The sequence below is a fragment of the Dendropsophus ebraccatus genome, chromosome 2 (assembly GCF_027789765.1).
Source record: "Dendropsophus ebraccatus isolate aDenEbr1 chromosome 2, aDenEbr1.pat, whole genome shotgun sequence".
Lineage (NCBI taxonomy): Eukaryota > Metazoa > Chordata > Amphibia > Anura > Hylidae > Dendropsophus > Dendropsophus ebraccatus.
In genome coordinates this window covers 9,333,439-9,345,823 of record NC_091455.1, presented here as the reverse complement: position 1 = coordinate 9,345,823, position 12,385 = coordinate 9,333,439, and the positions used below count along the sequence as shown (strand labels likewise).

Sequence of the window (12,385 nt, the reverse complement as noted above, 5' to 3'; positions counted from 1 at the left end):
ACTGTGACAACGTTAAAGTTTTTATTAGATAATATGAAAAAGCAGTTGTCACTCCTAGAAGTGAATCTACAGCTTTGTGATTGTTAAATGAAAACAATAATTAGATATAGAGAGGTGGCTGAATTCCTGGCTAGAGGGTACAGCATGGACTTTAGAGAGTTGGCTGAATTCCTGGCTAGAGGGTACAGCAAGGATTTCGATACAGATTATGGATTAAAGGGGTTTTGGGAGAAACATTTAAGTATACTATACTATACTATATTTACAGTAACACAGGTTTGTCTTGGAGTGACCCTTAGTTTTGCCATTGATTGATCTCATGATGGCTATATCTATAGTCTAGTAAATTTATTTTCAAAGCTGTGAAACCAGCGACAAAATGATGACCTGAATATTTACAAACTCTTAAAGGAAACCTGTCCCAATTATCACGCTGCCTGTACCACAACACGTGCGTGGGGGGTTTGGGGAAGGGATGGTTGGGAAAAAAACGAAATAAACGTTGATATGCAAAACTACAAAAGGTCATTAGAAATAATAGGAAAAAAAATTCATGAAGGACCGATTAAGGCTACAACTACTCAATGTTTTTTTTTGTTTTTGTTTTTTAGGGGGAGGGGGGTTACCATCATTTCATGCCCAAATAAAGAGCTATTATTTAACAAAAAAAAAAAAAAAAAACACCTGTTATTCCTGTTTTTTTTTAATGTAATAGACATTATTTGGTGCAAAAAAGACGGTTGTCTAAAAAAACGGAAAAAAGGGACAAAAACTTCTAGTTTCTTACTAGTCTCCAATGAACATAACAAAAAAAATCACAAATTCACAAATAAAAATTTCCAATTATTTAAATATAAAAAAAATATCTTGAATTAAAAAAGAGAAGCTACTCCATGACATGTAGCAGAGCAATCCCGGCACTTTGGTTCCGTCTAGTCCATGTCGGCCAGGGATTGATGTTATTTTTTGGAAATGGTTATTTTGCTCATACGGCAAATTAAGGAGAGATTTCCCTTTCACCTTTTCTTGCCTGGCGGAAGCTTCTTGTTTTTCTGTTGATCTCCGACACGGATTGTGACTTTCTGTTTGTGTTTTTACACTTTTTCCCGGTGTTTTTTATGTTTGTTTCTGTCTTGGCTGCTCTGTTGTTATTTTATTCTTTCTGAGCTGTTTTTCCTCTTTAGTCTGTCTTTCTTTCTGTGGGGATGGAATATAACATGGCTCTCCCAGCTTCTCGGATCTCTCTAGAAGCTTCCTTGTTAACCATTGATGTTGACAGTCCTGGCTTTGGGGCTATCCAGCTTGGATTGTAGCTGCGGTTTGAGGATTATTAGTTTTGTTGTCTTGGAGAACACTTGGTGATGATGTTCTCTATGGTGGGGTCAGGGGTCGGGGGCTTTTGGTGGGGATCAGACAGGGGGCACACATAGAGATAAGTCGTGTGACCTTCCTTACACCATTGGCAGGATATGGCATATAAAGTAGAACATTGTAAACCAAGCATCTGCTACTCCGCCACCGCCATCTCTATTCACTTCTATTGGTGACAGTCAGGTGGCACAAAGATGAACATCTAAACCCAACTTTATGGAGATACAGGGATTAGGGATGGTCCAAACCGAGTTCGGTTCGGGTTCGTACGAACCCGAATTCTCGGTAATGATTCCCGCTGTCTGCCCGCTCCGTGCAGCAGGCGGATCCAGCGGGAGGACCGCCTGGAAAACTAGGATACAGCCATAGCCATAGGCTGTATCCCAGTTTTCCAGGTGGTCCTCCCACTGTATCCACCCGCTCCACGGAGCGGGCAGACAGCGGGACTCTAATGCCGAGCGTTCGGGTTCATGCGAACCCGAACCTCAGAGGGTTCAGACCATCCCGAACAGGGATACGTGTACCCCCTGTCTGTACCTATGTGTAAGTGTGTCAGTATGTGTATGTAACTATGCATGTATGTCTGTATGTAACTATGCATGTGTGTGTCAGTATGTGTGTGTAACTATGCATGTGTGTCTGTATGTAACTATATGTAACTATGCATGTGTGTGTGTCAGTATGTGTATGTAACTATGCATGCGTGTCTGTATGTAACTATGCATGTGTGTGTGTCAGTATGTGTATGTAACTGCATGTGTGTCAGTATGTGTATGTAACTGCATGTGTGTCAGTATGTGTATGTAACTATGCATGTGTATGTCAGTATGTGTATGTAACTATGCATGTGTATGTCAGTATGTGTATGTAACTATGCATGTGTGTCAGTATGTGTATGTAACTATACATGTGTGTCTCAGTATGTGTATGTAACTGTGCATGTGTGTGTCTGTGTGTGTGTATGTATATATATATATATATATATATATGTGTGTGTATATGTGCATGTGTGTATGTATTAGTCTTTGTGTGTGTATATACTGTATGTGTGTGTATGTGTGTATATATGAGTCTTTGTGTCTGTGTGTGTGTTGGTATATACACAATGGTACAGTCTTCTCCATCAGTCTGTAGCCCCTGCCATTGATATGTTTTTGCCCCCTATGATAGAGCCAGCATCCAGCAGCCCATCCCCCGCTCCTGCCATGCAGCCGCCATCTTCATACACAACATCTGCTCTTTGCATATTGATAAATGATGAGTTAGTAATGAATGAGTGGGCTCCCCGGCTCGGCCCGCCGGCCCCGTATCATTCCTGCGCACCTTTCTGCCACAATAAAGGCTTCAATCATTTCCAGACCATATTTCCTGCTGCTCAATGGACGTAATAGAGGAAATGGCAGTGAAATTGCAGGGTTTGACAGGAAAATGTTTTTTAGCTGCGCTTTAGCGTTTGTACGGCAGCGATCGGCCATTACCTGCCGCTATCAGCCGCAGCACTGACACTATCTCCCAAACTGTTTCCTACACAATTGCTATAGTTAACTCCGAATGGTGACACAATGTCAGAAAGGAGGACAATTAACTTTGCTGTCTCCTTCACTGTAACTGCAACAATAGTCTCCATAGAGCAAGAAATTGTCCTTTACAAGATCCCAGGACTGGAGGCTGATGGGATATTGTATATATCTATAGCTACTGTATATACCGCAACACCTGCCCTTCACGTCCTAATAGAGACAAAGCATCAAGATTAATGGCATCAATATACAATCCCAGAGACGTCATAGCACAAACACTACATAACCTAAGAGGAGTGAGAGTCAGATATTCCTGTATACAGTAGTTATATTCCTGTATATAGGGAGCAGTATTATAGTAGTTATATTCCTGTATATAGAGGGCAGTATTATAGTAGTTATATTCCTGTATATAGGGAGCAGTATTATAGTAGTTATATTCTTGTATATAGGAGCAGTATTATAGTAGTTATATTCCTGTATATAGGAGCAGTATTATAGTAGTTATGTTCCTGTATATAGGAGCAGTATTATAGTAGTTATATCCCTGTATATAGGAGCAGTATTATAGTAGTTATATTCTTGTATATAGGAGCAGTATTATAGTAGTTATATTCCTGTATATAGGAGCAGTATTATAGTAGTTATATTCCTGTATATAGGAGCAGTATTATAGTAGTTATATTCCTGTATATAGGAGCAGTATTATAGTAGTTATATTCCTGTATATAGGAGCAGTATTATAGTAGTTATATTCCTGTATATAGGGAGCAGTATTATAGTAGTTATATTCTTGTATATAGGAGCAGTATTATAGTAGTTATATTCCTGTATATAGGGAGCAGTATTATAGTAGTTATATTCTTGTATATAGGAGCAGTATTATAGTAGTTATATTCCTGTATATAGGAGCAGTATTATAGTAGTTATATTCCTGTATATAGGAGCAGTATTATAGTAGTTATATTCCTGTATATAGGAGCAGTATTATAGTAGTTATATTCTTGTGTATAGGAGCAGTTTTATAGTAGTTATATTCCTGTATATAGAGAGCAGTATAATAGTAGTTATATTCTTGTATATAGGAGCAGTATTATAGTAGTTATATCCCTGTATATAGGAGCAGTATTATAGTAGTTATATTCCTGTATATAGGGGCAGTATTATAGTAGTTATATTCCTGTATATAGGGGGCAGTATTATAGTAGTTATATACTTGTATATAGGAGCAGTATTATAGTAGTTATATTCCTGTATATAGGAGCAGTATTATAGTAGTTATATTCCTGTATATAGGGGGCAGTATTATAGTAGTTATATTCCTGTATATAGGAGCAGTATTATAGTAGTTATATTCCTGTATATAGGGGGCAGTATTATAGTAGTTATATTACTGTATGTAGGAGCAGTATTATAGTAGTTATATTCTTGTATATAGGAGCAGTATTATAGTAGTTATATTCAGTTATATAGGGGCAGTATTATAGTAGTTATATTCTTGTATATAGGAGCAGTATTATAGTAGTTATATTCTTGTATATAGGAGCAGTGTTATAGTAGTTATATTCCTGTATATAGGAGCAGTATTATAGTAGTTATATATCTGTATATAGGGGCAGTATTATAGTAGTTATATTCCTGTATATAGGAGCAGTATTATAGTAGTTATATTCTTGTATATAGGATATAGGGGGCAGTATTATAGTAGTTATATTCTTGTATATAGGATATAGAGGGCAGTATTAGAATCAGTCTGGTAAAAATTTTCAACCTTCAAATCTCAGGTAGTGGAATAGTATTTCAATGGAACAGGAGATTATTCCTCGATTTGTAAGGCTAATAATATTTTAATGCACACTTATAGCAGACAAGGCTGATTTATATTGTGTCATGAAGTCAATCTCGGAATGACTGATAAGTGTGTATTTTAATCTCCTTATAAATCCTGGAGAGGCGAGTAAAGGTTTTATTGCTCTGTCTCACATCGTCCACATTTATAGCGTAAATATCTTCTGTTAAACTCTGCCACTATAAATCTTGACATGAACATATCAGAACCTTTAGTTTTGCATGAAATACTACAGGGGATATTTCTCCCGTTGTGGCTTCTTCCCCCTCTCGTGTTATTGCCATCTATTTGCCTTCCTAAGGACCCTAGCAATAATCGGACCTTTATTCAGAAATGTTTGTTATACTTTATGTTGTACTTGTCGATACTTTTTTGTGCTTCGATTATTTGCAAATTTTGTTAAAACAATATAAATTTTTATAACAATTGTTTCATTCCTGGGAACTATCATCCCATTGTTGGGGATCAAGGAGCCGTTCTAAACTATTAACAACTTCCTCCATCCATCAGTTTGCGATGTTTTTCTTTCTCTTTTTGTTCCCGCATGCATTTGTACGTCATTTTTATTAACTTCATTTGTGACCGATACGGTGACTATGGCAGATTTCTTCCTGGAATGTCTGCCGGTGGGCTAATATTTTCTTTTAGTTTTTATTTGCTTTTATTTTCCAACCCCCCCTCCCCCAATGAAAATTCAGGTTAATTCTGTCATCAAGATCTGGGGAATCTGACAAAATTGGAACATGATGCCTAAAGCAAAATGACCTTTTCAATGAAATTTTCATTTTGTGCTGAGAAAAAAATATAATTTTAGCCATCTGTGAATGTTTCATAAAACCATCTGATTTTAAAGGGGTCCTCCAGAATTACATAAACACAGTTCAAGTAATAAATTATTAGGTGGGAATGAAACCCTTCCTTATAACTAGTGATGAGTGAACTTGCCGAATGTTCAGGTTCGGCAACGTTTGTCCGAACCCTAATGCTGTGTATTTAGAGAAGTTAGATGCCGCCCTTGGGCTGCTAGGAAAACATAGATATGGCTGTCTCCATGTTTTCCAGGACTTACTAGAGCGGTATCCAACTCCTCCAACTCCTGGGAGTCAAATACAGAGCATTGGGGTTCGGACAAATGTTACCGAACCTGAATGATCGGCAACTTCACTCATCACTAGTCATAACCCAAGTCTATAGAAGAGTTTTTATGGACAGTGAAACCTCTCTCCACCTCCCAGAGACGACCACCGCACATCTAGAAGAGAAATATTTTGTGATAGTGTCAGGGCTCTCATATACCATAGATGACCGACCCTCTAAAAAACGATTTTTCTCCCAAATTTTAGGTGGTTAATTCAAAAGGGTTTCATTGTAGAATTGACGGGAGAACAAGGTTGTTAAACTGTATTTATGATATATGCAGAAGTGGGGGCGTTAGGAAGACGTCTCCTCGTGTCCATGTATTTAGATACAACACCAGAACAACAAGCTAAAGCTTTGCCCAGGTTAAGGACATGCTACGGCTCTGCATATGTGTTGTAGTTCTCGAGAACCCCTTCAAGTGTTTTTTCTTTTGCTGCAATGCATGTTTTTTTAAAGCCACATGCAAGTCCCAGATGTGCCTGAATGTTTTTTTTTTTGCCTTTGTAGAGTCCTTCCACATTATTTGTATTAGCATCTATGGGCAAAGCCATTGCATTTTTGGAAATCAGCATCTTTTTAGTTTTTGTGCTATGATTTCTCCCCAGAAAATAATATTTTCAATCCTTTTCTGGCTCCGGCTTTAAAGACTGCAAGGAATACTTCTTTAAATTTATATAACATTTTATCAAAATTTGTCTTATATATACTTTATACTTTACATCATTGGGAGAAAAATTTACAATTGTTAATCATTTTATTTTTAACAAAAATAATTTTCACCTGAAATTTTGTTTGACCATTTAGAATAATGATTAAATAAGATACCTGATGAGTAGTGTCGAGCGAACTTGCTGAAATGTCAGGATCAGCAACGTTTGTCTGAACCCAAACAATTTGAATTTGACTCCCGACGCCTGAAGAAGTTGGATGCGACCCTGGGGCTGCCAGGAAAACGTGGATATAACCTATAGCTGTTTTACAGGAGTCTCTATGATGGCATCCATCTTCTGTAGATGCCAAAAAGTCACATATCCAGCATTCGGGTTTGGACAAATGTTACTGAACCTGAACTTTTGGCAAATTCGCTCAACGCTGATAAGAATAAAATACCTTACTTGGTGACAAATGGCCATCAACCAGATCTTCCAGTGGTAAACAATAGAGGCTACCCATGTCCCAATGGTGGACCCCAGGGACTATAGCTTTTAGTTGTATAATACCAAGCGCACACGTAAGACTGTTATTGTTGGTTGGAACAGACCTTGTTTTTATGCTAATTTTTTGGGATCTATTAGGTTTTTCAGCTTTTTTTCCCCTTTATTCCCTTTACTAGTATCTATCTACCTACATACTCCACTGCCCTTTATTACATATTACCAATCACAAGTGGTCAGCAAGCATGGGTGTTATATCTGGTGACAGATGGCATGTCGATCTACCTTAAAACAGATGTTATTTTTATTTTTTGGCTGGAGTCATATATGTCACATGTGGATCACTATAATGTTTTTTTTTTACCGTTAGAGACAGTACCAAACCTTATATACTTCATTTCTATTTGTAGGGCATCATTGTGGAGCTCATGTGTTGTCTTGCCCTTACTGGCCTTGACGTGGATGTCCGCAGTCCTCGCCATCACAGACCGGCGCTCGGCCCTCTTCCAAATCTTGTTTGCCGTTTTCGATTCGTTAGAAGGTTTTGTCATTGTCATGGTCCATTGTATCCTGAGAAGAGAGGTAAGTCTCTTATCCTTAATAGAAGTTTTACTTTTCTTCCCTCCGGGGAAAGTTGTAGACCAGCTAATAGACCAGAGTTTTTCCAAATAGTCCTGAATAGTGATGAGTGAACTCGCACATTTCAGGTTCCCCAAGTTTTCCCGAACTTGAATGCGCTTCATTTGACCCCTTGCAGCTGGAAAAGGTGGATGTCGCCCTAGGGAGTCCCGGCGAACATGGATACAGCCATAGGTTGTATCCATGTTTTTCTGGCAGCCCTGGGGCGGCAACCAACTTCTCCAGACGCCGGGAGTCAAATGAGCGTTCAAGTTCAAACAAAGTTGACGAACAGTTGGACGAGTTCCCTCATCCCTAGTCCTGAGGCATAAACTAAAAAAAACTAAATGATGGCTTGTGATATAGACTTTCTTACAAATGGTTGTATAGGTATGCAGTGGTATATGGTGGAGCTATATATATATATCGGGAAATTCAGCTTACATATATTAACTGATAACACTGTCAAATCATGAACGAGAGGGAACTGATCCAAGTGGACATACCTCCCCTCCCCCGTACTGCATGTGATCCCATTGTGGGATGGTGGTCGGGTGGTCTGACAGCATTAGGATGGGGTGATGGATTTCACTGACATTTATCCCTTCTCTCCTCTTTGGATCCTCATCCATGTTATTTGAATCCTTTACGGTAGAGACTGTAAAATTTGAATTAATGTTGTCTACATTTTTATTTTATTTTTTGTTACAATGGACAAAGGACCGGCCCATAAGATTTCCGGTTGGCTTCAGAAAAAAAAATTGATAAAAAGAACATTGGAAGTCACTTTTCCATCAAGACTTCTTTGCTAATGGAGCGGGTTCTTCGCTGTTAGAGCGTTGAGTAGATTGGTCAAACTGTTCAGGCTCTGCAAAGTTCTCCGAATCTGATTGTTCAGTGTTTGATTTCCAGCGGCTTCAGAAGTAGGGGTGCTAAGAAAACATGCATAGAGCTCATGTTTTCCAGGACTCCCCGGGGGCAGCATCCAACCTCTGCTGCTGCGGGGAAGCGATCAGGTTCGGGTACGTTGCCTGAACAGTTTGACCGGTCTACTCAACGCTAGTCTCTAACAGATCCAGCCAACACTAGTAGACCCCACATTCCCACACACCAGATATGTCTGCTCTTTATGTGGCGGATATGTAAAAGAGCTGACCCATCATTCCCTACTGTTCTGTTACATTGGTCTCCATAACCCACATACTCATCACTATTAAGAACACAATTTCTGATGACAACTTCTCTTCCAGGTCCAAGATGCTGTGAAGTGCCGTGTTGTTGACCGACAAGAAGAAGGCAATGGGGACTCTGGGGGTTCCTTTCAGAACGGCCACGCTCAGTTAATGGTAATAGCCTACAATGATTTCTCAGTAATCATCAAGTTGCTGTTGACTGATCTTATTTTTTTCTTACTGCGGTTGTACATCATGTATGTCATGGCTTCATTCGTTGTCCAGGAGAGACACTCTACTTGGCTGTTTTTGCTGGGACCATAGAGAATAAATGGAGGGTCCCCATTCTCGAGATGGCAGGGGGCTACCGTGGTCAGACCCCCTGCAGTTGGGTAGGAGATACCTTTGTAAGATGGGAAATCCCTTTAAAGCATAGTAAGAGAAAAGTACTATATTGGTGGGGGTCTGACTCTTGACACCCCCCATCTATCAGATGCCACAGCACCCAAACAGGAACCACCAAAAGTATAGAGCCGTCCCTACTAAACAATAATGGGGTGCATGCCAGGCCCCATATACAGGCACTGAGACTCCTGCCCCCTATTATCTAATAATCATGGCTCATACTTAAAGGGATACTTCTATTTAAAAATCTACAGTCTTCCAGTACTTATCAGCTGCTGTATGTTCTGCAGGAGATGATGTATTCTTTTCAGTCTGACACAGGGCTCTCTGTATCTGTGCAGCAAATAATACAGAGAATCACTGCAAACTGAGCCATTGAATCCAAGCCTATGGTGTAGTGGAGAGAGGCACAGCTCTACATTCCCCGTCATGTAGACAGTGTATTTAAGCCCATCGTGTATGATATTGTCTGCAGAGCCGCTGTCCTTTTTTCAGTATGGTTTTGCAGTCAATGTTCTGAGCATTAATTTAGTGTGGAGTCTTCTGGGAGTAGATACTGGCTTTATTCTCACTAGGCCAATATCACCTCGAAAGGGCAAGCAATTTTTTATCATTTCAAGCAGGACAATGATGATATGAAACATAGCGACCTCTGGTGGTCAAAGTCATAGATGATGCAGAATCAAAGCGAAGGAAGAAAACCATCAAATACATGTGTGATGGCTTATAGGACAGACCTCCGAACCTGTAGGGATGTAAGATTGTGTCTGCCGTGTGCTTCTATGTCATCACCCACTTCTTTTTTTCTTCATCTCTTTTCTAGCTTGAAGAAGCCAATAACCCATATATCTGCACTGCAATGGTGGGACTAAAAGATAAAAAGGTAATTATTATCATTATTAAAAATGTTGTCAATAATAACAATAATAATAATAAAAAAACATTTTTATTTATATAACACCAACAGATTCTGCAGCACTTTACAATTCTGGGGGTAAATACATAGACAGAAATCAGACATTACAGAGATCTACATATAATTATCCATCATTGAAGAGTGAGATCCCTGCTCGCATGCATCAGCTTACAGACTATCAGGAGAGGGTGCAAGACCAAAAGGCCCAGTGAAATGTTACTCTATCCATGATCATCAAAATATGAATATATAATATACAAGAATATAACAGGAGTATAACTACTATAATATGCACAAGCCAAAAAGACAGAAATGGCTGCACATCGCACCCATGGCTGACACGAAAGCTTATTCAGCTACATTTAAAACCAACATCAGAAGTTAGTATATAATTTGGCCAAACCATATTGCCTCATGTACCACGTGCAGGTCTTCTGATACACATGAGTCCCTAACCAAAAAACATCACTGTGCCGGTCAGCGACCACAATCCCCGCAAAACGTGCGCAAGCAGAAAAGGGGGGCCACGGAATGGCCCTGCAACCCCATTGTCACAGGGCCAAATTTGCTTCACTGTGCTAACTGACAGGGCTTTTTGCGGCCAGAATTCACTGAATTCCGGCCGCACAAAACTGACACACAGGATCCGCACAGGATCCCGGACGGAGCGCATACGATGTGTGTACGCTCCAGCGGGATCCCATTGCACATAAGGCTGCAGTATGTTACACACCGCAAAACTACGGCCGTAGTTCTGCGGCGAGAACTACGGCCGTAGTATTACGCAGTGTGAACATAGCCTAATACTGCTCCTATAAACAAGAATATAACTACTATAATACTGCCTCCTATATACAAGAATATAACTGCTATAATACTGCTCCTATATACAGGAATATACTACTATAATACTGCTCCTATATACAGGGATATAACCACTATAATACTGCTCCTATATACAGGAATATAACTACTATAATACTGCTCCTATATGCAGGGATATAACTACTATAATACTGCTCCTATATACAGGAATATAACTACTATAATACTGCTCCTATATAAAGGGATATACTACTATAATACTGCCCCCTATATACAGGGATATAACTACTATAATACTGCTCCTATATACAGGAATATAACTACTATAATACTGCTATATACAAGAATATAACTACTATAATACTGCCCCCTATATACAGGAATATAACTACTATAATACTGCTATATACAAGAATATAACTACTATAATACTGCTCCTATATACAAGAATATAACTACTATAATACTGCTCCTATATACAGGGATATAACTACTATAATACTGCTCCTATATACAGGAATATAACTACTATAATACTGCCCCCTATATACAGGAATATAACTACTATAATACTGCTCCTATATACAGGGATATAACTACTATAATACTGCTCCCTATATACAGGAATATAACTACTATAATACTGCTCCTATATACAGGAATATAACTACTATAATACTGCCCCCTATATACAAGAATATAACTACTATAATACTGCTCCTATATACAGGAATATAACTACTATAATACTGCTCCTATATACAGGAATATAACTACTATAATACTGCTCCTATATACAGGAATATAACTACTATAATACTGCTCCTATATACAGGGATATAACTACTATAATACTGCTCCCTATATACAGGAATATAACTACTATAATACTGCCCCCTATATACAAGAATATAACTACTATAATAGTGCTCCTATATATAGGGATATAACTACTATAATACTGGCCGGGTTCTGGTGTGGTGTTTTTGGGTCTGGTCCTGTGGCATGGGGGTCGCAGGGCCGTCCCATGGCCCCCGTTCCCTGACTGTGCACGCCTGCGGGGTTGGTGGCCACTGACTGGCACGGTGTGGACTTAGTGTAGGGACCCATGTGTATCAGATACCGGCACGAGGTACATGGGGCAGTATGGCTTGATCAATTCATACACTAAATTCTGATGTGTTTTTTATTTAGCCTAGCGGCACTAGTATCAGCCATAGGTGTGAGGTGCAGCACTCTGTTTCTTCCCTGAACCGCATAACTACTATAATACTGCCCCCTATATACAGGAATATAACTACTATAATACTGCTCCTATATACAGGAATATACTACTATAATACTGCTCCTATATACAAGAATATAACTACTATAATACTGCTCCTATATACAGGAATATAACTACTATAATACTG

At 39.0% G+C, this 12,385-nt stretch overlaps 1 protein-coding gene across 3 annotated transcripts in view; it reads left to right on the top strand.

The window, feature by feature from the left end:
• Positions 1–12,385, top strand: part of ADGRB1 (adhesion G protein-coupled receptor B1) — a 201,975-nt gene that overhangs the window by 175,651 nt on the left and 13,939 nt on the right. For all 3 annotated transcript variants that reach the window (XM_069957019.1, XM_069957018.1, XM_069957020.1), the window contains 3 exons: positions 7,445–7,616; positions 8,903–8,998; positions 10,053–10,112. In XM_069957019.1, coding sequence (XP_069813120.1) covers positions 7,445–7,616; positions 8,903–8,998; positions 10,053–10,112 — 328 coding nt within the window. The remainder of the gene's footprint in view (positions 1–7,444; positions 7,617–8,902; positions 8,999–10,052; positions 10,113–12,385) is intronic.